The 24,824-nt window shown below is 42.3% G+C and overlaps 1 protein-coding gene across 8 annotated transcripts in view; it reads left to right on the forward strand.

Moving 5' to 3' along the window:
• FAT3 (FAT atypical cadherin 3) overlaps positions 1-24,824 on the forward strand; it is a 974,406-nt gene that overhangs the window by 868,672 nt on the left and 80,910 nt on the right. For all 8 annotated transcript variants that reach the window (XM_073612979.1, XM_073612983.1, XM_073612984.1 and 5 more), the window contains 2 exons: positions 1,172-1,369; positions 3,375-4,173. In XM_073612979.1, the coding sequence (XP_073469080.1) occupies positions 1,172-1,369; positions 3,375-4,173 (997 nt within the window). The remainder of the gene's footprint in view (positions 1-1,171; positions 1,370-3,374; positions 4,174-24,824) is intronic.

The raw sequence follows: 24,824 nt of genomic DNA on the forward strand, positions 1-24,824 counted from the left end.
TATATCTATATATATATATATATATATATATATATAGATATATATATATATATATATATATGGTGGCCCTGCACAAACCACACATATACAGTACTTCCATGGAGAATCCAGTATAGGGCAAGACGTGGCTCAGTGGAAGTGGATTCTTTATTTATTCTTATAGAGAGTTCATTAGAGGATATGTGTTACCCCTGCAGAAGCCTCACAGAGATTCCTATGAAGAATCCAATACAGGACAAATAATGGCCCAGTGGAAGTAGGATATCGATATATTCTTATGGAAAGGCTGTTAAAAGATATTTGGTGCTCCTGCAGAAATCACACATACGTATATTTCTATGGAGAATCTAGTATAGCATAAAATAAGACCCCTGTAGAAGTGGATTTTTATATATTCTTACAGCGAGTCCACTAGAAGAAATCTGCAGAAGCCTCACATATTGCTATGCAGAAGCCAGGAGAGGATTAGTATTGCCCCTGTATAAATTGATTCTCAATAAACACTCATGCCCTGTACACACGACCGGTTTTCCCGTCAGAATAAACTCTGAAGGTTTTTCCGATGGAGTTCCGACGGAATTCCGCTCAAGCTGTCTTGCATACACACGGTCACACCAAATTCCGACTGTCCAGAACGCGGTGAGGTACAACACGTAGGACAGGACTAGAAAACGGAAGTTCAATAACCAGTAGCCAATAGCTTCCATCTTGTACTTGCTTCAGAGCATGCGTAGTTTTTGGTACGTCGGAACAGCATACAGACGAGCGGTTTTCCCGATAGGAATTGGTTCCATTGGAAAAATTTAGAACATGTTCTCTTTCTAGGTCTATCAGAATTTTCGACGTAAAAAGTCTGATGGGGCATACACACGATCGGAATATACAATGAAAAGCTCCCGTCTGACTTTTTCTGTGGGACATTCCGCTCGTGTGTACACGGCATTACTGTATAGAGAACTTACTTGACACGGAAATATTACAAACATACTTTAGCACTATAGAAACATTCAAAAGAAGAGGAAGGACACATTTAAAGAGAAACAAAAGCAAAATAAGCCTAAAGGTGCTTGAAAACTCTTGATAACAGTAGTGATAAATTGCTGGAAACCACTCTTAAATTTTTCTTTTTAATGGAAATGTTGCCACTAAATTTTAAAATTGGTCTTTTTAGGAGAACAAGCCCATTGGAACAAGTATTCTACAGCTGGTGGTTACTGACAAAGACTCTTACCACAATGGTCCCCCGTTTACGTTCACCATATCAAGTGGAAATGAAGGCGGCAAATTTGTTTTGGACCAGTCTGGAGTTCTGCGTTCTTCTGTGGTTTTTCAGCATATGGTCACTAACGAACATCTTCTCACTATACAGGTATTGAATGGTTAACATACATTTTCCATGAAGCCTCTTCACCATTTTGTTATCTGTTTAAGCCCAACTCAAGACAATTTTTTATTTTTATTTTTTGTGGAGAAGAGTTAGAAGTGTAATTATTGATGCAGAGGTGGGTTCTGTGGCACTAGATCTCAAATATTTGGCTTTTTTCTATAAGTCCCTAGGGCTTCTACCAAAGGCCACTAGTTTGTGTATCAGGTAATATATAGAAAATACAGAACAAAGAAAGCACCATTACAATGGTAAAGTCCAAGATAAAGAGTTCATTAAAAAGTCAGTGAAAAGGACTTTTTATCAAACGTAATTTCTTCGTTCGACTTTACCACTGCTCTGGTGCACTCTTTGTTCTATATTACATATAGGGTTTTATCATTGTCCGTGTCCCTGTCATGAATATGAAATAACAACTCCGCAACATTCCATACAGCTAAATCACCAATGGTAGTGAGTTGCTGAAGTACACACGGTGCAGTTCACAGTGAAGCATGTCACCAGCACATCCATTCGCTCATCTAGAGCATTTTTATTGATTACATATTGCAAAAAGCATTGTTTTAGTGCTGCATAAGGGCTCCATTGTCATGCAGCAGTGATGCCTCTTCTTTATTCATGTTGCGGTTATACCCTGCCACACATGGGTAGCATATTATGAAACATTGCCCCAATGGGCAGCATATTATGGAAAATTGCCCCAATGGGCACATGGATATTATTTTTCACCAAAGCTCCTCTTCAGCTGGCTGCCTCTTCTGAGTGTCGTCAGCCAGCTGTAATGACGCACCAAAATCACCCCCCAGCCCACTCTCCGGATGCTCTGTATGTTGATCCTGGAGCCTGTGAGCAAGGTGCAGCATTGTGTGGCTGTAAACCCACAGCGTGCGAAATAGGCAAGAGTAGTATATTGTAGACAGGTTCAACACAGTACAACTAGGTCCAGCGGGTAGGCACGACCATTTGTAGCCACTTACAAACTGTAACAGCAGACTGTAGACTTCAGAGATGCTGACAGAGTCGGCAACGACACTAGCCACTCATGTAAATCACCCCAAACCCAGGAGCCAGAGTCTTAAATAGACCAGACCCAAGATGGCTGCTGGATTCACATGAGGGACCAGGAAGTCATAGAGGAACCAAGTTCCTCACAACTTTCCCTCCCTTCCGCATTGCCGCCTCAGTCCAGTGCCACCTACAGTGTGAAACACAGACTGCACCTGCCTACAAGCCTCCTGGGAGATGTGGTGTAAGTATCCCAGGAGGCTGCAGGACCAGGTACATGTTATTCTGGCCTAGGCTAGGGGTAAGGGGAAAGGGGGGTGGGCATAGCTCCCAACTGTCCCTGATTTGGAGCAATGTCCCTCTGTCCCTCATTCCTCCTCATTTGTCCCTCATTTTGATCTGATCTATATAGTTGTATATAAAATGCACTTTTTATCTCAAAAAGTGTTTTCCAGCACTAAACTTTTGATCTGATTTCTAAATTGCTGTATTTGTAAATTCCAAAAGTCAGTATAAAGGAATATTAGTGGTAAAAAAAAGCACTTGTGGGTTTCTACAAATCTTATTTTTTTTTGTACAATTCTCCTTTAAGGGGGCGTGGCAAGGGGTGTGTCCTATTCCTGCATACTTTTGCTGATAGGTGTCCCTCATTCCCATCTCAAAAAGTTGGGAGGTATGGGGGTGGGGCGGTGGGGCAGAACTAACAATTAAAAAATTAAAAAAAGGGAAAAAAAATCCCAGCAATTTGTCTGAATTTGTTAAAGTGAAACTAACTTCCTTTTGAGAGTTTAGTTTAGTTTTGGGATTACACTTTAAGTAGCCAGAAATTAGCTAAAATTTACTTTAAAGGCAGCAACTGATTTAAATGGTTTATTGTTCTTTGCAAACTGTTGTGGAATGTGACGGCACTATATCGACTAATAAAATCAAACAAATATATGAAATATTTAGCTAAACTAAAACTTCTGTATTCTTTTTGATACAGGTGAGAGACTCAGGTAAACCACCCTTGACCTCTCAGACTTACGTACAAGTAAAAGTCATTGAAGAGAGTGTTCACAAGCCATCCGCCATTCCTCTGGAGATATACATCGTCACTATGGAAGATGACTTCCCAGGAGGTGTTATTGGGAAGATTCACGCCACCGACCAGGACATCTATGATGTCCTCTCCTACAATCTAAAGTCAGAGCAGAAAAGCTTGTTCAAAATTAACAATCATGACGGGAAAGTGATTGCACTTGGCGGTCTGGATGGGGGCAAGTATACTCTCAATGTATCGGTTAGCGATGGGCGCTATCAGGTGTCGGTGGATGTGACTGTGCACGTGGAACAGTTGATGCAGGAAATGTTACAGAACGCTGTGACAATACGTTTCGAGAACATCTCCCCTGAAGATTTTGTTGGGCTCCATTTGCACGGCTTCCGTCGTACTCTCCGTAACGCGGTCCTGACACAGAAAGAAGACAGTCTGTATATAATCAGCATTCAACCTGTGGCTGGAACCAACCAGCTCGATATGCTGTTTGCTGTGCAGATGCAAAACGGAGGCTTCTACAGGCCTGCCTATTTGATTCAGAAGCTTTCAAATGCAAGGAGACATTTGGAAAATGTAATTCGGATATCAACAATCCTGGAGAAGAATTGTTCGGGATTGGACTGTCAGGAGCAGCACTGCGAGCAGACCCTGTCCATTGATTCTCACTCACTAATGACCTACAGTACAGCCAGAATCAGCTTTGTGTGCCCGCGGTTTTACAGGAATGTACGCTGTATATGTAATGGTGAGTAGCAAACATCCAGTTCAATGTTTTCTATTTAAAGTAGCACAGATATATATATTTGTTTTTTCTGTTCTGCATCTGCAACACCATTTTATAGTCTAGCCAAAGTCGCAGAAATAGATATACACCCAGATGCATAATGCATAGCTCCCAACTGATTTCGAGGGACTGTCCCTGATTTGGAGCAATGTCCCTCTGTCCCTCTTTCCTCATTTGTCCCTCATTTTGGTCTGATCTATATAGATGTATATAAAATGCACTTTTTATCTATCAAAAAGTGTTTTCCAGCGCTAAACCTTTCATCTGATTTCTAAATTGTCAAAATCTAAATGGTCAAACATTCCCATAGACACACCCCTAAACCTTGAGGACAACCTTCCCAGAGAAGTTGAAGCTGTTATAGCGGCAAAGGGTGGGTCATCTCAAAATATTAAACCCTACGGACTAAATCCGCGTACATACGATCGGAATGTCCGACAGAAAAAGTCTGACGGAAGCTTTTCGTCGTCTATTCCGATCGTGTGTATACCTCATCGGACTTTTTTTTAGAAAATTCTGACGGACCTAGAAATGAAACATGTTCTAAATATTTCCGACGCAATCAATTCCTATCGGGAAAACCGCTCGTCTTTATGCTGTTCCGACGGACCAAAAATGACGCATACTCTGAAGCAAGTACGAGACGGAAGCTATTGGCTACTGGCTATTGAACTTCCTTTTCTAGTCCCGTCGTACGTGCTGTACGTCACTGCGGTCTGGATGTTCGGTTTGACCGTGTGTAGGCAAGACCGCTTGAATGGAATAAGATTGGGATGCCATTAAAGTTACTGCGTGAGTAAAGGCAGGCGTCCCAAGACTTTTGGTAATATAGTGCACATTTAGAATATTACACAGTAGAGGCTCAGAGGGACGGCATCTCAGAATTATATAAACAATTTGTTAATCTGGACGGTAAATTGCCCCACATGCTAGCATGCAAAAATGACATGGGAACAGAGATAGACAAGCGGGACTAGAGGGATTGGTTAATTAGAACTTATGAAGGTACTATGAAGGTCTCTCTGGCTACAAATTATTCTCTTAATTGTACTTGGTACCTGAGCGTTTATCCAAAATGTACCCGGGTTCATCACCGCTCTCCTTCCAGGGGTGTGAGCAGACTGGCTCGATGTATCACATGTGGTGATCGTGTAATTAAGTGAAGTGCTTTTGGATAAGAGTTCACTGATATACTCTGTGACCATTATAAATAAACTACTAAAAACCCCAGAGTAGCTTTGCTTAACAAACCTATTGAATGGCTACTCAGACACACCCAGACCTTGATCTATTTCATGTTCCCAGCAGCTAAAATAGCTATATTAACCACCTGGAAGAGCCTAGTAGTAGATCTGGTGGTAATGAAGCAGGAACTAACTTGGATAATGACCAACGAAAAGATGGTTAGCATCTTGCGAGATACTTCAGTTCGAGAAAGTTGGAACCCTAATGCCACGTACACACGACCGGTTTTCCCGTTGGAATAAACTCTGAAGGTTTTTCTGACGGAATTCCGCTGAAACTGTCTTGCATACACACGATCGCACCAAAGTCAGATCGTCAACAACGCGGTGACGTACAGCACATACAACGGGACTAGAAAAAAAGGAAGTTCAATAGCCAGTAGTCAATAGCTTCCGTCTCGTACTTGCTTCAGAGCATGTGTCGTTTTTGGTCTGTCGGAACAGCATACAGACGAGCGGTTTTCCCGGTAGGAATTGGTTCCGTCGGAAATATTTAAAACATGTTCTTTTTCTAGGTCCGTCAGAATTTTCGAAAAAAAAAAAGTCCGATGAGGCATACACAATGGAATATACGATGAAAAGCTTCCATCTGACTTTTTCTGTCAGACATTCCGCTCGTGTGTACGCGGCATTAGATACGATATTTTCAACCTTCTACCTAATGATTGTTGCAATGGTGGCAGGGGAGCGCGCTTTAATAAAGAATATTGAAACAGAATACAGGCAGTCCCCGAGTTACATACATCCGACTAATATGGAGGGAGACAACAGGAAGTGAGGGGAAATCTACCCCTAGGAAGGGAAATTCTCTCCTGTAAAAGTTATCATGGGAAAAAGGTGTCTCCACTGAAGGTTTATCACCAATCCTTGTTTCCACAACAACCCAAATTTTTCCAAATCTATATGTCACGGGTATAGAAGTCAGGTGGAATCTTCTGAAGAGGTGCACAGACAGCAAAACAAACCTTACAGGGGTGTTAACCCTTCCCTACGCTATTCAAAAAACGTAAAAAATACACTTAAAAAATGTACCTGTTCCAACTTACGTACAAATTCAATTTAAGAACTAATCTACAGAATCTTATTTGTAACTCGGGGGGCGGCCTGTATTACACAGTGACTTTACAGCTTTTACCATTAGTTTTACCCATATTTTACCCCAAAAACACAGTTTGACATACTCTATATTGGATTTCCTCTGTTGCACCATCTTAATTTAGGTATGTTGTCCTGATTAGCAAAGCCCTTTACAATGTACAGGAATGCCCACTTATTAAAACGTTTTCTAAATACTGTATTTATTGGTGTATAACACTCACTTTTTCACCATGAAAATCAGGTGCAAATAGCGTGTGCGTGTTATACGCCAATACTTCAATTTTAGCTGCCTTAGAGGGGACAGGGAGTGGGGTGGGATGAGCGCCGTCAGATTACATTCAGTGAGAATCTCCCGTTTACTTGGCGGCCTCTGTAATAGGAAGCCCCGTCTCCTGGGCCTCCATTGGACCACTGTTCTGTTCGATCAGGCTGCACTGATGGCAATGGTGAGGCTGATGCATTGAAGGCAATGGTGAGGCTGCTGCACTGAGGGCAATGGTGAGGTTGCTGCACTGAGGGCAATGGTGAGGCTGCTGCATTGATGGCAATGGTGAGGCTGCTGCATTGATGGCAATGGTGAGGCTGCTGCATTGATGGCAATGGTGAGGCTGCATTGATGGCACTTGTGAGGCTGCAGATGGGCATTGATCAGGCTGCATTGATGGCAATGGTCAGGCTGCAGATGGGCACTGACCCTTATTTTGTTTCAAAGTTCCTTATTTAAAATGTAGGTTTTTTCCTGAAACTTCCCTCTTAAAATGAATGTGCGTGTTATACGCCTGTGCGTGTTATACGCCGATAAATACGGTATGTGGAAAAATGCTTAGTAACCTCTGCTGAAGTCTGTTTTAAAAGAGAAGTATGGCCAGAGGTTTTTTGGTCATACTTTTCTTGTGGGTCATAAGAGGGCACCTATGTTTTTCACTCCTGTAATCCAGAATCAGCTGACAGCGGGCTAAAGTTCGCTGTCGGCTGGCATCCCAAGCTCTGGAAGCAACCCGACAATAATGCCTTAACAGAGCTGGTGCGTGCCGCTGAGAGCCTAAGCCAGCCGCTTCTGCCCCCCTCTCCAGTTTGGCGTTCCAGTGAGCACTGGAGGGACAGAATAGAGAGCGATGACTGACGCTCTTTGCTCAGAGTGGACCAAGAACTGAGCTATCAGCGGTCATTTGATTGCTCAGTTCTTGGTCTTGCTACCATATTCATACAAAGTATTAAAAGTATATATCTATTATATGTAAGTTGAACATATAGAAACAAATACTTTTTTAGAATTCCTGATTTTTATAATGCATAACTCTCTGAGAGATGATTCCCGTAATTTTTGAGAGGTTTCCTTTCAATTGCTTTTGTATCTGTGGGATACAGATAGCAAATAAAAATGTCTAAAATAGTTTACCTGTTCCCTGCTGTATCCAAATTTAGGCAAAAAAACTTTCTCCACCACTGTACAACCAACCCATCGTTGGTTGATCGTGGGAGTACAATAATCGGTAATGAGCAGACAGAATGGGGCAGATAAGTGTAGGACTTTTTGTTATTCACTTGTTCTGCTCCTTTTTCTTTAAATAACCACATTTTACATTTCCATTTACTAAAAGAAATAACAGCTTAGATACCAAACCTACAATGGGCTGTGGGGCGTAAGGGTGTACCTCGGTAGCACAAAAGAGGAATTGCTTTGTGGTAGAACTCCTAGTGTTCAGTTCTGTAGCCCAGTAGCTCAACAAGTTAATTCTGCATCTCTCTTTGCCAGGATCATGGTTTTAAAACTTGTAGATACTCCTAAACACAAGAAGTGTGTGTAATTGTTGTTCTGCAGATGATTACAGGGTTTGGTATTTTTAGAAAATCACGGTAAAGCAGTGGTAGCTGTCTTGGTATAATTACATATTGCTACGGAGAAGCAGGTCTAACCACGAGGACTGTAAGCAGGATCACAGCTGGGGTTGTTTTGTTCATCATTCATCAAACTCGCTGAGGCGGGGAATAAGGACGATCTTCTCTTGTTCTACTGAGATCCCAACCATAGGTTCGCCATTGAAAACAAATTAAAGAATGCATTAGCCTTCATCGCTGAAAGGATCCCAGCGGTGACAAACTGTTATTTAGGGTACTTACGAAAACAATAGTTTCCTCGCGGACACTAATTAAAAGACTGAAGCCTCCTTTCTGTTCTGCTTCCTTTTTGGTGTTCCAAGGCACGTGTGTTGGAACATAGAAGGTTTTTACATTCCTGTCATAGTATTATGACATAGTTTAATTGCTTAAAATTCCTGCATGTATTAAATCTCAGTCCTGTGACATTCACAACATAATTTTTTCTGCCTTGTTTGACTGCGTCTGCAATACTTGAACCCCTTAACAAGGTCATGAATGCAATCATTTTTTAAGCCAGAGATGAAAGATTGACCTGATTTCATCCCCATATTGATCCATTATTCTTCCTTAAAGTGAATGTGTTGGTCATTTTTAATTTTTGAAAGAAAACGTTTTGGTACCACAAGGTAGCTACTATAATCTTAGAAAAGCCTCTCCCCCCCCCCCCCCCTCGATCCTGGTGTGACTTTGTTCTTAAGGCCAACAACCAGGGCTGCTGTTAGAAATCAACTATGGCTGGATCTACCCCGTGATGCACCTTCATCCCTATATTACATACGAAAGTGCAGAGATTTGCCCGTAGGACGTTGTATGAGGCACAGCACACCCAATTTTAAAAACAACAATGTAGAAATGTATTTAATGTAATACCAAAAGGTCAGCAGAAAATATGGTGCCAAAGCAAATTGGTCCAAATAAGCATATCCATTCCATAGCTAAATACAGTACTTAAAAATCAGTTCATGATTAATGTAACATTGCATCTTTTGTATAACAACGCGTTTCATGAATTGATTCTCACTTCCTCAGGGGTTGATGCATATACACATATAAAAATGCAGGATATCACATGCTCATATCCCAATGGCAGCCACCAGAGATGTCTGACCCAGGAGCTGTGGGTATAAGATCCAGAGGGGACCAGCAACACAAGCAGGACAGTTTGAAGTATCGGACAGTAAGGACAGTCCAACACAACCTCCAAGGTGATGGCATAGTCAGACATGTGTGCTAACAAGGAATAGCATGAGGTGTTGCCAACCACCATGGAGACAGTGCATGCTGCAGACAGGTTCATGTTGGGGCGAAATATCAGGGGTCTAAACAGACACCTGACGACTCAAATTTGAGGCAGAGAAAGGGAATGAGGACAGAGATTCATCAGTCCCTTTCTCTACTCAGCTGTCCAGATAAATGAAAAGAAAGAATTTTGAGGCTTCCTGTTCATTCACAAACTGAAGCATAGTAGCTATTAATAAACACAGGAGCAATTTTGGACATATTTACTGCACCCCCCTGTTTTCCTTCCTGAAATGTCCCCCTGTGTGTCCTCAGCAGCTGCCATCAGGTGAGCAGAGGAGGGAAACTGGGAGTGCTGCTAGGAAGGGAAGGATGCAGGGCGGCCCGACAGCAGGAAGGGGGTGCAGATACTAGAACTGATCCTCCTGCAGTGTAGCTGGAGTAAGAAAGAGGAGTATAAGCCAGCAGCAATAAGGCAATACAGGGGCCTCCATTTAAGCTGATGGAGCCTGGGCCTGATACAGGAGGGCTGGCTGTATTGCCTTATCAGCGGCCTTGCTCACAATACACTGGTGATGTTGTCACTGACAACAACTTACTAACTGCGGAGAAAATACTCCATCATTGATGGAGACACTGCAGAATGTCACCTGACAGGGCGACATTTTGCTCATCTGGCCTGTGAAGGAGCAAATCATGGAGAGTATTTCTCTGCCCCTTATAGCAATACTGTCACTGGCGAGTTTTCACCAACGACAAGATTGCCAGTGAGCCATAGGCCTTAGGGACTCACAAAACGTTAGGGAAACATCCCTGCTCCAAAACTAGGTTCCAGCCTACCCATGGTCCAGCAATAATGCTTCAGTGGCCAAAAAAGTCCCATCTCCAAAAACAAGGTCCTAGCCTACCCATGGTCCATGGTTCAATAACCAGTGCTTAGCAGATGGTTATTGAAAATGTTTGAATTTGGAGAAGTTGAACTTTAAGTAGCAAGTTTGTTTTAGAGCAGGGAGGGTAAGAAGTACACAACTACCTTACTTTCCTTTATGCTCTTCTCATTCTGACACTTTGTGAGAAATTGGTTTGTAAATTCTGGCACAACCCTGGGTTGGAGCATATACTAGGTTAAGGACGCTCCCCCCCCCCCCATGTGACAGTAATCGGGCTTGGCTATTGGTCCCTAAGGCTCAGCATGCATTGTGGGTAGGCAGGGAACAAATTCATATATGCCTCTATAGTAGGAAGTACTGGGTTCCACTATTGCCAGCAAACAAGGATGTGCTTCTTATGCATATCACTGGACTCTTCTCAAATCACTGATCTCTTTATGCCATGTTATGCTAAAAGAACTCCTTATGACTGGCTTGTAGAATGAAGAGGCACTATGGAATAAACACTACAGTTTCCGGCAGAGAACAGATAGCGGTCAGTTATTAAAACACGAGACAGTGCTGTAATTTGTTTCTGCTTACTTACTTTTTTTCAATTTTATGACTTGGTTTCCATGTCTGTGTTTAGACATTATGACAGGCACGTGTGAATGATGGTGCCCAATGGTATAGTCCAGGGGTCTCCAAATTTTCTCAACAAAGTGCCAGTTTACTGTCCTTCAGACTTTTAGGGAGGATTTTAGGGGGCCAGACTGTGGCCAACAGGAGTACAAAATGTCCCATCATTAATGTCTTTGGGACGAATTTTGTGCCCATCATTGGTGTCATTGGGAGGAATTGTGCCCCATCATTGGTGCCTTTGGACCCCATTGTTGGTGTTGTTGGGAGGAACTGTGCTCCATCGTTTATGTCACTGGTAGGAATTGTGCCCCATTGTTGGTGTCATTGGGAGGAATTGTGCCGTCAGTGAATTAAATAGTGATCCAAAGGCCAGATAAAAGCAAGCAAAGGGCCACATCTGGCCCCTGGGCCGCAGTTTGGAGACACTGGTATAGTCCAAGCCCTGTAGTCACAATATTTTTGCAAAAGCCAAGGCAAGAATTGAATGTTACTGGGGTGGATTGACTGTACACTCTGCAAGTGCACTTGCTCCAGAGCTTAGTAAATGTGGCAAAGCTTCACTTTGCAAAGAATACCCAATCACATGCAAGGAAAACAAAAAAAAAAAACAGCATTTTTGCTTGCACATAATTGGATGATTGAAGTCAGTAGAGCCTCCCCTCATTTACTAGGCTCTGGAGCAACTGCACTTGCAAAGTGTACAGTCTATTTGCCTTTAATAAATCAACTCTATACTTTATGTACAGACCACCAGGTAAGAGAAGCGACTGTGCCTGAGCTAATGTGAGTCTTGTGATCTCTCTCAACCATTTCCTTCCTTATTCCACTACACTTGCTGTAATTACTGTACTAACTCATTTCAAAAGTTGGCCAAAAAAAATAAAAAAAAATAAAAAGACCTCAATTTGTAAGCATTGTAGTCTGCAGTTGTTCTAACCTGCTGACTTAGGAACTAGTCCGTGAGTGCCTTATGATGAAAAAAACTGTATAAATAGCCCCTAACTGTTTAGTCTGAGTATTTCTTTTTAATGCTTGCTGACCCAGCGATTGTCATGGCAACAGAGAGGGCAGCTCTAACCTGGTATGACATGGCAATTGGCTGTATAAATAAAAATATAAGTTATTTGTCTACTAGACTAGCAAAAATATACCTACATCCTGTCTCGCCACATGGGCTGTTTTCATAGCTCTAAAAGCAATATCATTAACAAAGATAGAAAGAATGTATCAGCTGATATAACAACCTTCCCTTGCAGGAAACCAAATGTATTCACTTACATAGTTACATAGTAGGTAAGGTCGAAAAAAGACACAAGTCCATCAAGTCCAACCTATGTGTGTGATTATATGTCAGTATTACATTGTATATCCCTGTATGTTGTAGTCATTCAGGTGCTTATCTAATCGTTTCTTGAAACTATCGCTGCTCCCCGCTAAGACCACCGCCTGTGGAAGGGAATTCCACACCTTTGCGGCTCTTACAATAAAGAACCCTCTACGTAGTTTAAGGTTAAACCTCTTTTCTTCTAATTTTAATGAGTGGCCATGAGTCTTGTTAAGCTCCCTTCTGCGAAAAAGTTTTATCCCTATTGTGGGGTCACCAGTACGGTATTTGTAAATTGAAATCATATCCCCTCTCAAGCGTCTCTTCTCCAGAGAGAATAAGTTCAGTGCTCACAACCTTTCCTCATAACTAATATCCTCCAGATGCTTTATTAGCTTTGTTGCCCTTCTTTCTACTTGCTCCATTTCCAGTACATCCTTCCTGAGGACTGGTGCCCAGAACTGGACAGCATACTCTATGTGTGGCCAGACCAGAGTCTTGTAGAGCAGGAGAATTATCGTTTTATCTTTGGAATTAATCCCCTTTTTAATGAATGCCAATATTCTGTTTGCTTTGTTAGCAGCAGCTTGGCATTGCATGCCATTGCTGAGCCTATCATCTACTAGGACCTCCAGGTCTTTTTCCATCCTAGATTCCCCCAGAGGTTCTCCCCCCAGTGTATAGATTGTATTCATATTTTTGCCACCCAAATGCATTATTTTACATTTTTCTATATTGAACCTCATTTGCCATGTAGTTGCCCACCCCATTAATTTGTTCAGATCTTTTTGCAAGGTTTCCACATCCCGCCGATGTATGTTGTGATGGAATGGCTTTCTCTACCTGTCCCAGGAAAAGGAGCAGGCCTTCATGTATAGGGGTGGATGACACAGGTGCCAAATGTCCCTATCTTTGCAGGATAGCAAGAAAGTCCTTAAATGTGCCCTGTGTCCCTTGCATCCTACAGAACATCCCACCATGCAGGATTTAGGGTTTTTCATTCACAATTAATTTTCTTATGACCCTTGACTGTGACACAAAGTAACATCCACATGAATGGCAGGAACCAAGGTTTTACAGCAGAACATTGTCCAAAGTATCATGTTGCCTCCGTTGGCTTGGCTTCTTCTCATACTGCATTCTTGTGCCACCTCTTCCCCAGGTATGCACGCACCCGGCCATCCATATGATCTGAAACAAAATGTGATTAATCATATCAGCCACCTTCTTCTATTGATCAGTAGTCCAGTTCTGATGCTCATGTTCCCATTGTAGGGGCTTTTGGCCATGGACACAGGTCAGCATGGGCATTGGTCAGCATGGGCAATCTGACCGATCTGCATCTACACAGCCCCATACACAACAAATTGCGTTGCACTGTGTTCTGACACTTTTCTATCAGAACTAGCATTACATTTTTTCAGCAATTTGTGCTAAAGTAGCTCTTCTGTTGGATTGGACTAAACGGGCCAGTCTTCATTCCCCATGTGCATCAATGAGCCTTGGCCGCTCATGACCCTGTCACCATTTTTCAACTTCAGGGACAATATGTTCACTTGCCGTCTAATATATCCCACCCAATTTCAACTGTTGTTATAATGAGATAATCAGTGTTGTTCACTTAACCTTTCAGTTGTGGCTGATCGGTGTATACTAGCTCTTATCCATGTTACTGCATTTACCCATTGAAGCCATTATTTTTGCTTCCAGTCTGGACTATATGTGATTCAGCTATGGCAGGATTACTGTTTATATCACATAATAGAATTCCAAAGGACATGCAAGGTTCATGCAGAATTCTTTTTATATTTACATGATTTTATGGCATATGGGACTGAGCAGAGACACTCTGCATTCATTATTGTACTGTAACATATTACTTTCTGTACGAGCTATGGCTATCAAAGACAAGTACTACAGGGTACTTGTGCTTGTAGCAGCAGGATTACATTATATTATATTAGCCCAAGCGCAGGTTACCCAGCTGATGTTGGATATTTATGAACACTGACATTTATAGCTTTAACCATTTATGGAAAATTCAAGGGCAACATTTACTTTATGTAGATATGACTAACAGACTTCCTATTGTTTTAGTTATACAAGAAAACCCTTTTTCTATTCAACCATATTTTCAACCAATGAAATGGCTGCTTATATGCTGATTGAACCTTTATATGTGCAAAAATGTTACTGAGTCCTACGATATCATGGTTTTTCATAGGCAGAAATAGAATAAAGGACTGGACAGTACTAGTCGGTTACATTCAACTGGACTTGTTCTGTAATGTTGAATACATTATCAATGTTGAAGACATTATCAAAGCCACTTTTTCAATTCTAATGAAAGTCAGAAACTTACCCAGTATTATATCCACACAGAAAGCACAAACAAATTAAAATAGTCCTAAAAGCTGAAGGTTTTTTGCCTTCATGCATTCTAGGTAAAAAAACCCTCAGTGTGCAGCTCCCCCCTCAGCCCCCCTAATACTTACCTAAGCCTGATCTCAATCCAACAATGTGCACGAGAGCAGCGGCTCTCCCGAGTCTCTCCCTCCTGATTGGCTGAGATGCAGCAGCAGGAGCCTACCGCTTACAGCCTACCGCTGATGCAAACCACAGCCAGTAAGGAGCGAGTGGGGGATGGGACTGAGCCATTCTCTCTGTGCCTTTTGGGCACACAGAGCCAGCTTGGGGAGCGAGCACGCACGAGCGCCCCCCTAGCAAGCAGCTTGCTAGGGGGGCACTCAAAAAATGGGAAGGGGTGCAGAACGTCAGTGGGGGGCCCAAGAAGAGGAGAATCAGGGCTGCTCTGTGCAGAACTATTGTACAGAGCAGGTAAGTATATGTTTGCTATTTTTTTTATTTTATTTATTTACAAACACTTTAATCCAATCACCATGGAAAGATAGATGTAGATTGTCCAAGAACAGGATGGGATGTGTGAAAGTTGTGGAACCACCTTGTTAAAATTACGTAATCCAATCCTTGGTGTTAGGAAGTATACGTAGGTGTTAAACCTTCAGTTTACATGGTTGAAGGTGGGAAATATTGTGAAAATGCTTTGGTAGAGATGTAAATGCTGGGGTATTTTTCTGACACTCATCATAACTAAAGTAGTGTTTTAAATAAGTTACAAAATGTCTTCAACATTACCGAACAAGTCCAGCTAAATGTGACTAACTACTACTAGTAGCTATACCATGACCTGGATAAATGAGAACCTTTACAGACTGGTCATAGAACAGGAATTTGTGTTATAGTGAATATCAGATGTTTTTTCACACTATTGAGATATCAAGATTTTTGTATGTCCTTTTGGGGTTTAACTTACTTTTTTTCCCCCAGAAATGCATTTGCGTTAATACTGTAAAGTCAATGTTACTTTCTTATTGTATTTTGTATGCACCTTTATTTGCCCGTATTCATTATCTGTACCAATACCCTTCATTCTTGCTTTGTGAAACAAACTGGAAGCCATTACTACATGGCAGTCATTTTTCTCCAGTATTATTTGATTAAGGAGACCTGGCAACCAGGAGATTTTACATCAGGACCGGTATTTAGTCTTTTTTAACCCTCATTTTGATAAAAAAAACAAGAGGTTTGCCAAAGCACACCTAGATTATTTGTCCTATAAGAGGAGCACATTCTGCATTAGTTAGGAATAATGTTGTATCTGACTGCATATGACTACAATTCTGTGTTACCAGCATTTGAGAATGTTGGAGGCCCATGCTTCTAGCAGCTTCTAATGACCCCGTCTTTTGTGTACTTCAGCACTTTAGCAATGAGGACCATTTTTCTCTAAACCAGGGGTCTCCAAACTTTTCAAACAAAGGGTCAGTTTACTGTCCATTAAATTTTAGGGGGGACCGAATTGTGGCCAGTTGGGGTAGAAAATGGCCTGGACCCAGCATCAGTGAGAATAAACATGGCCTCAAGGTTGGTTGTCAGTAGGAGGAGGATGAGTAAAGCCCCATCATTGTTATTAGTAGGAGGAATAGTACCCCATCATTGGTATCATTGGTATCTGTGGAAGAAATAGTGCTCCATTGTTGGTTTTATTAGGAGGAATAGTGCCTCATATCATTGGGATAGTGCTCAAAGGGCCAGATAAAGGCTAGCAAAGGGCCGCATCTGGCCCTGGGGTGACAGTTTGGAGACCCCTGCTCTATGCCACCCCTCTAAACACTATGGAGCTTTGTATTTGATCTGTCCTTACCATCCACAGTTTTCTTTCTTCCAAAAATGTGACAGAAGGGGGATCATAATGGATTGTACATTTTTTCCTGGAGATAAGGCAAATTAATCACCATAGTCTGCAATTATTACAAACATTTTTTTTTTTTTAAGGAATAATACGTTATTGATGTATGGCAGCCAAAGCAGACATTTTTTTAGGCTGACATACAGTATGCACCCTCCCTAAGAACAGCATTCAAATTAGAAGTCAACTGACAGCCCAGCACTGTCATAATCAAAAATAAGTAGTGGGTCAAGGGTGTCCGACAAGCTGGAAAAGAAAAGTAAAAACAAAGAAGAAAGTGGGGGATAAGGCAAGGAAGGGGAACGTGCTTGGTGCAAAGTTCCAGGTCCCACAACACTACACTTATTAGGTTAGGCAAGGGTAGAAATGCTGTTAGTGGACCTAGAGTGGGAGTCTATGTGGAGGAGAATGACGGCCAGTCGCAGCCTGAAAAATCAAGAGGCTGGAATGCTTGAGTATCCATAAAGAGAACTCAGGAGCTCCACATATATTGATCTTGAGTATCTTATCTGTAGGTCATCAATTTTCTCTATCAGGAAACATGCCTCAGTGACCAACTCTGCAATTCATGAGACAGTAGGAAAACTCCAGTGTCTGGGGATCAACAACCACAGAGACATACATCATTTTTATTTTTTCATATTACAAAGACGAAATTAGTTAAATTAGCTGTAGAGAAGAAAACTTGGCATGGTAAAAAAAACGCAAGTAGGTTGACGGGTTGTAGGCTTCTTCTGGCAGACCCTCCAACATAATCCAGGCTAGTAGAAAGAAAACGCTGCTGATCATCTTTCTACCTTTCTGATTACACTGGCTTGACATGTAAATAAACCTTTCATAAGATTTCACTGACTAATCTCAGGGGGAAGGAAAATGATCAGAGTGTTCTGTGCCTATTGGAGCAGGTCATGTTCTGCGGGTCGTGTTCTGCCATCCTTACTGCCTAGTAGCTCATCGTAGAAGCTCTGGTCTCGAGAACAGCTCTGAAGCTGCTGAAGCCACCTGTCCTGCACAGATACATTTGTAAAAAGTTAAAAGCAGATGTTAACGTATAACACATGGAACACAGGTACAGTTTGTATTACGAGGGGTCATTTCAGTAAAACATGGCTTGCTCTGCAGTCCAGTAAACGTTCTCTGAATCGGCTGCCTTGCATCTTTAATCAGGTTTAGTAGAGACACATGAACATCTAAATTACCTGTAATTCAGAACATCTTGCTGTGATTGGTACCAGATGGCACACATGTACTCAGTTTAGAAGAATGTGGAGCAGCATGAAGGGCTGTTTGCAGTCTAATGCTGCTCATTTCTCCTCTACTGGTCTACAGAAAATATGCAAAAATTCAGTAATTTTGACAAAATCCACACTGGTAACACAAATGCGGGACAGTTCTTATGCTTGCCCTGTCTGTATATATGAACTTTAGCATGTTTCTGCTGGTTTCTGTCATTAGAAACATAGAAGCAGAAGAGTGATGGCAGAAAAAAGTCCAAGTGGTCCATCATGTCTTCTCTATTATTATGACATAATAATAATAATACTACTAATAATAATAATAATATTTAAGGTACTTATATAGCTTTGTCAATTTACGCTGCGCTTTACATATACATTGTACATTCACAACAGTCCCTACCCTCAAGGAGCTTACAATCTAAGGTCCCTAACTCACATTCATATATTAGGGCCAATTTAGACAGAAGCCAATTAACCTACCAGCATGTCTTTGGAGTGTGGGAGGAAACCAGAGTACCCGGAGGGTAATATCATAGTTATTTATTTTTAACCATTTTGTCATGTAACGTGAGAGCACAATTGGTGTTGGTCACAGAGGTGGAGGAAAGTGGTGGTGTAGTTTGGTTTTGTGCTGCCCTAGGCAAGACTAAAATCAGGTGCACCCCCAATCTAAATTTGTCCCATCCCAGTCGCGGTATACCGTTCTTGTCTCAGGGTCTGATGGGGAAGCTGCAGCCATTCACAGTGAACAACTGCGGCTTCCTCATCAGAACCTGAGACATGATTCTTTCAAGTTCAATATTTAGAATTACTGCTCATGATCTGACGTTCGGAGTGATACCTCACATGTGTGGGACGACCAACATTTGTGTGCGTGTAGGACCGACACATGCTGTCAACTTTGCGTGCAAGCACTGAAGGATGGGGGCACTTTAATTTTTTTTTTTTTAAATATTAATTTATTTTATTTTTTTATATTTACACTGTTTACAAAAACAAAAATAACCTTGCGCTAACTCTAAATCATACTAATCCAAAAAACATATAAGCCGCTGACACTGCAAATAGAAATTTTGCTAAAAACTATAGAGTGTATAAAGTGGGTGTAGCGCTATAGATTCAAAGTGATGTAAAGTAAATATTAATAAATAATATTACATGAACAATTTTAATGAATATATAGATAATAAGTGTCCATCGTGGATGAGTCAAAATAGTCCACAAATAATCACCACGTGAGTTTTATAATGAACACCAAAAGAGCTAAATAGTCCACCGAATAATGGAAATAGAAGATGAATGTTGGGTTTCTAGATGGTGGATGCTGTATAGGGGGGAGAAGTAGTCCCATGAGACGAAACGCGTCGGGAGGACTCCACTGCCGCCATTTTTATTCACAAGCGCTTGATTTGTTCTTCTTAATATGTAAGTGTGTTTCTTTTTATTAAATTTTACATATTTACGGAATTACACTATTTGGCCCTTTTTCTATCCCATATGGGGTTTGTTCAAGGACATCTCCAACCTCTACTCTGAAAAGACTCCCCGGTGAGGCATCCCTAGGACTCCAACGTACCGGTGGGATCTCCCTACCATCTGCCAGGGGGCAACTTTTCAAGCTTTTCCGACTCATACAGCGTATGCTGGTTTGGGTCCTAGCTTTCCGGTAAGCCTCCATTTATATGGGTGGTGGTATCTGCACATCCTTATCTGTTTTATTACATTTCCGGAGAAGGTCACCAAGGTTGGCATGGTTGCTACCAGACTGTAAAGCCTATACAGCATCCACCATCTAGAAACCCAACATTCATCTTCTATTTCCATTATTTATTTAGCTCTTTTGGTGTTCATTATAAAACTCACGTGGTGATTATTTGTGGACTATTTTGACTCATCCACGATGGACACTTATTATCTATATATTCATTAAAATTGTTCATGTAATATTATTTATTAATATTTACTTTATATTTACACTGTTGCTTTAATTATTTTTTTTATCACTTTTATTGCTGTCACAAGCAATGTAAACATCCTTGTGACAGCAATAGGCATGTGACAGGTACTCTTTATAAAGGGATCTGGGGTCTATAAGCCCCCAGATTCCTCCTATGCACTTAAAAGCATTCAAAACACCAGGATTGGTGTTTTTGAAAGCTTTCGATTTTTAAAAAGTGGTGCTGATGCTTTCCGAGTAAACAGGAAGTGACGTCATGTCATTGCTTCCGGCTTGCAGTTACAAACAGCCAATTATATGTTTTGTATGGAGTAGCACTACACTGATTTTGATTGATTTGTACACATATGCATGAGGCTGGGTTCACACCTAATACTGATGCGGCTCCCAGCAGGGGTCCGGTGCGTCCCCATTTACAGTTTCAGGTCCGATTTCAGCCCAAATTTTTGTCTGAATTCGGACCTGAAACGGACCAAAAGACGCACAGGACTCATGTGCAATTCGCAGCAGAGATACGTGAACCAGCTCCATAGAGAGTCGGTCAAAATCTCCTGCTATTGCAAATTGGATGGTGTGAACCCAGCCTTATACCCTGTACACACGATCGGACATTCCGACAACAAAATCCATCTGATTTTTTCCGACGGATTTTGGGCCAAACCTGTCTTGCATACACACGGCCGCACAAAGTTGTCGGAAAATCCGATCGTTCTGAATGCAGTGACGTAAAACACGTACATCGGGACTATAAACGGAGCAGTAGCCAATAGCTTTTGTCTCTTAATTTATTCTGAGCATGCGTGGCACTTTGTGCGTCGGATTTGTGTACACACGATCGGAATTTAAAGGATCGGATTTTGTCGTCGGAAAATTTTATATCCTGCTCTCAAACTTTGTGTGTCGGAAATTCCGACGGAAAAAGTCTGATGGAGCCCACACACAATCGGAATTTCCGACAACACAATCCGATGGCACTTTTTCAATCGGAAAATCCGACCGTGTGTACAAGGCATAAGAGTGGCATAAATTGTGAGCAGCAGCTCAGAGTAGGGAGGTGAATAGTATTTGGGGTAGCGGCACAAGGGTTTAATTTGATTAGTAGTAAACCGCACAAAAAAAAAAAGAAGAAAAGAAAACACTTGGGCCCTGGGCAGTTTAAATCATAATGTGCTAGTAGGCACCACCTACTAGCACATTATGACAGACTTACCTGAAAACGGAGCCCGCCAGTGGTGCATTGTCACCACTGAAGGTGCTTCCATCTTCACCTGATCTTCTTTCCAGGTTTGCGGTCTTTGGCGATATGAAAGCCCAAGCCGGCGATGACGGCCCTCCCGCACATGTGCGAGGGAGTTGCTGTTTACGGCACGGCTCTGAAGGAACGGCACGGCAATGTGGCATCACCGGCTGCATCGAAAGTAAATATCTCCTAGATGGTGCACGTTTAGGAGATAATTACTGTACCTATAGGTAAGCCTTATTACATGCTTACCTATAGGTAAAATTCATGCATGGGAGTTTACTCCCACTTTAAGTAGTTATTTGTAAATTCAAAAGTAAACTTAAAGCAGAACTAAAAGGAGCTTGACTTACCTTTCCTCCAATAGTCCCCGTCACCAGCATCTTCTTCTGTGTACCAGTTATCCTGGCACACAGGGATGCGTAGCTCAATTTACATTCTGGAGAACACTGAGAACAGGCAGGTAGGTGTATTTTATTGCAGAAGAGACATTGCATGTCTCTTCTGCAATAAAGAGCCGCCTGTTCTCAATGAGTAACAGTGGAACTTTAGTTCTGCTTTAATTATTTTTTTAAATCTGCATCATTCATTAAAAACAATACCTGGTGTTCCTGCCATAAAAGGAGAAGTACAGCTCTGTTGGCTGTACTTCGCCTATGGATCACAGCAGTGCAGTTCTTTCTGAGATCCATTTTCAGCAGACAGCGGGCTAAAGCCCGCTGTCGGCTGGCGTCAAAAAGCTTGGGCAAGATCGCGACTATGAAGTTGGGATCTGCCCACAAGGCTGGCCCGACACCCGACTCAGCCTCTCAGCAAGCCACTGAGAGCCTTAGCTGGCTGCTCCCGCCCCCTCCACAGCTCTGCGCTTCAGACTAGACAGCGGTGGCTGGCAGTCGCCAGCTGTCTGCTCAGGGAGCCCTGGGAACTGAGCGATCGGCAGCGTTTGATCGCTCAGTTCTCAGTGTTAGAGGGAGACAGATGCAGCATCAGACTGAGACTGCATCCACCTACTCCAGGTAAGTACGATTAAGTACTTAAGTACTTAATTAGGATTAACTACGAAAGAAGCCATACTTCTCTTTTAAGGTCCTTCTTTATGCATTTCCTGTTATAGGGTGACAACATTTTATCCCGTCTCCCAGTTGCTTTACTTAGTTCTTCTTCAGCACCCGGAGGAAACCCACGCGGACATAGGGAGAACATGCAAACTCTAGGCAGGTAGTGTCGTGGTTGGGATTCGAACCAGCGACCCTTTTAACTGCTAGGCAAGAGACACATAGTCCATTGTTGTCACCATTAGAAAATGCCATGCAGCCATCATCGACTGCCTGTAAGGTGGCTACAAAAAGGCTGCTGGAGATCAGCAGTGCTCACATGCAACAAAGGATGAAAGAAATAGTGTGATCAAAACATAGCAATTGTTTATAATACACAGCCCTTTAACAAACACAGTGTCATTATGGTTTACATCTACCTTCAGCCTCTGAAAAAAAAAAAGCCAGCAGTGCGCACTGCTCACGAGCACCTTAAGCCATTAATGGTTAGATGTAGCAGGGAAACGTGAGAGCATTGAAATGCCAACCTCGATGTGTTTAAAAGGGCACAATCAATTTGTTTAGCTGTATTTGAATGTTTTGAAATGCAAACCTCTGTGCGGCATTAATAGTATCAGGTGTATTGCTCGACTGAATGAACAGCAAAATGAATAAAGATATGTTGACATTTCTGAATCTCTGTTGGGAAAATGAGTGTAAATAATTCCGAGGCATTATGGCGTTTTAGTGGCAAACACTGATAAATAAAGTGTGGATCCTTCTCTGTAGAGGTATTTAATGATGCGTTATCACATGTGGATTTTAAAGTGAACCTGTCACCGGGACAAGGGCTCTTGGCCAAGCATAACTGTCACTAATTAGGTAAAGTAGCATGCCCCCCCCCCCCCCCCCCCCGGGCTTAAAAGCGTCTAGACTTGTGTTACATTGTAACACTAAACTCCCCTTGGGCATGGCTACGTCAAATAATTATGTCAGGATCCACGCGTCAGGCAGATTTCTAGTAAAGACTTGGAGATTTTGTTTAACCTAATGCATTCTAAGCAACGTCTAAGCAATGTTATAGAGGTGACTCCTTGGCCACCCATCACACTGCGTACTCTAAGCACAATAGGAACACTGGCCACACTCCTAACATCTACTATTACTTTTTTAATCCATAAACAATTGCTATTTTTTTTTTTTTGTAAAATACGTTTTTATAGCTTTTTTTTATTGTTTTTGTTGCATCTTGGTGCTGCTGATCTCTTACGCCCTCTTTGCAACCACTTCCTATCCACAAGACTCCAGGGTCTGATTCATATCATATCCCTGGAAGGGTGTGGTGATAGTGCCAACAGTGGAACATGTCTGTGCAATCTGGGCATAAACAGCCATTTATAGGACCCATTTACACACATGCCACCATGAATTTTAATGTGTGTAGCAATGTGCATTATAATTACATGGTTACATAGTTAGTAAGGTTGAATAAAGACACCAGTCCATTCATAATGCTCATCAGCACACTCATTGATGTACTTTGATGTGTGTCATAATGAGTGTTGACATTCTTTTTGATGCATCTATACAGTATTTTTGATGCGTTAATGCAAGGCATGCCAGTACACATATGCAGCACATCAGGATGCACAGGGCTTTACAATTATCCTCCCTGCAATTGTCAAGGCTCGTTCCTACCACCACAGTGCAGTAATGTAGTAAAACATATGCATTATTGCAATACAGCATGCACGCGTTGGTGTGTTACGGTGCCATTTATTTTAAATGCCACCCCAATGTACCACCAGAAAGTGACTGTGATGCAAAGCATGATGTGTGTTTGAAGAGAATTTGAAATAGGCTGTGTGGTTTCGGGGAGATTATACGCATGTGGTAGGTGCTTTTCCAGTTAGTTGCACCAGTCCAAACTGTGTTGTCCAGCTCCTCTGGATCACTTGGTTTTCTTAGCCTTTAGTCACAGCACCCTGCTGCATGGCCCAGTCCTGGCTTTTGAATAGGGGTTTTCCTGACAGCCCATTAGGAGCCCACCTGAGTCTTGGAACAAGACCTCCTGTCTCCTAGCTGGAGCACCTCTGACTCCTGATCAAACCTCATGTCTCTTGGCTGCTGGCTGGGGCACCTCTGACTCCTGGGTCAAACCTCGTGTCTCTTGGCTGCTGGCTGGAGCACTTCTGACTCCTGGGTCAAACCTCATGTCTCTTGGCTGCTGGCTGGGGCACCTCTGACCCCTGGGTCAAACCTCATGTCTCTTGGCTGCTGGCTGGGGCACCTCTGACCCCTGGGTCAAACCTCATGTCTCTTGGCTGCTGGCTGGGGCACCTCTGACCCCTGGGTCAAACCTCATGTCTCTTGGCTGCTGGCTGGGGCACCTCTGACCCCTGGGTCAAACCTCATGTCTCTTGGCTGCTGGCTGGGGCACCTCTGACCCCTGGGTCAAACCTCATGTCTCTTGGCTGCTGGCTGGAGCACCTCTGACCCCTGGGTCAAACCTCATGTCTCTTGGGTGCTGGCTGGGGCACCTCTGACCCCTGGGTCAAACCTCATGTCTCTTGGCT

The sequence above is a fragment of the Aquarana catesbeiana genome, linkage group LG02, assembly GCF_042186555.1.
Source record: "Aquarana catesbeiana isolate 2022-GZ linkage group LG02, ASM4218655v1, whole genome shotgun sequence".
NCBI lineage: Eukaryota > Metazoa > Chordata > Amphibia > Anura > Ranidae > Aquarana > Aquarana catesbeiana.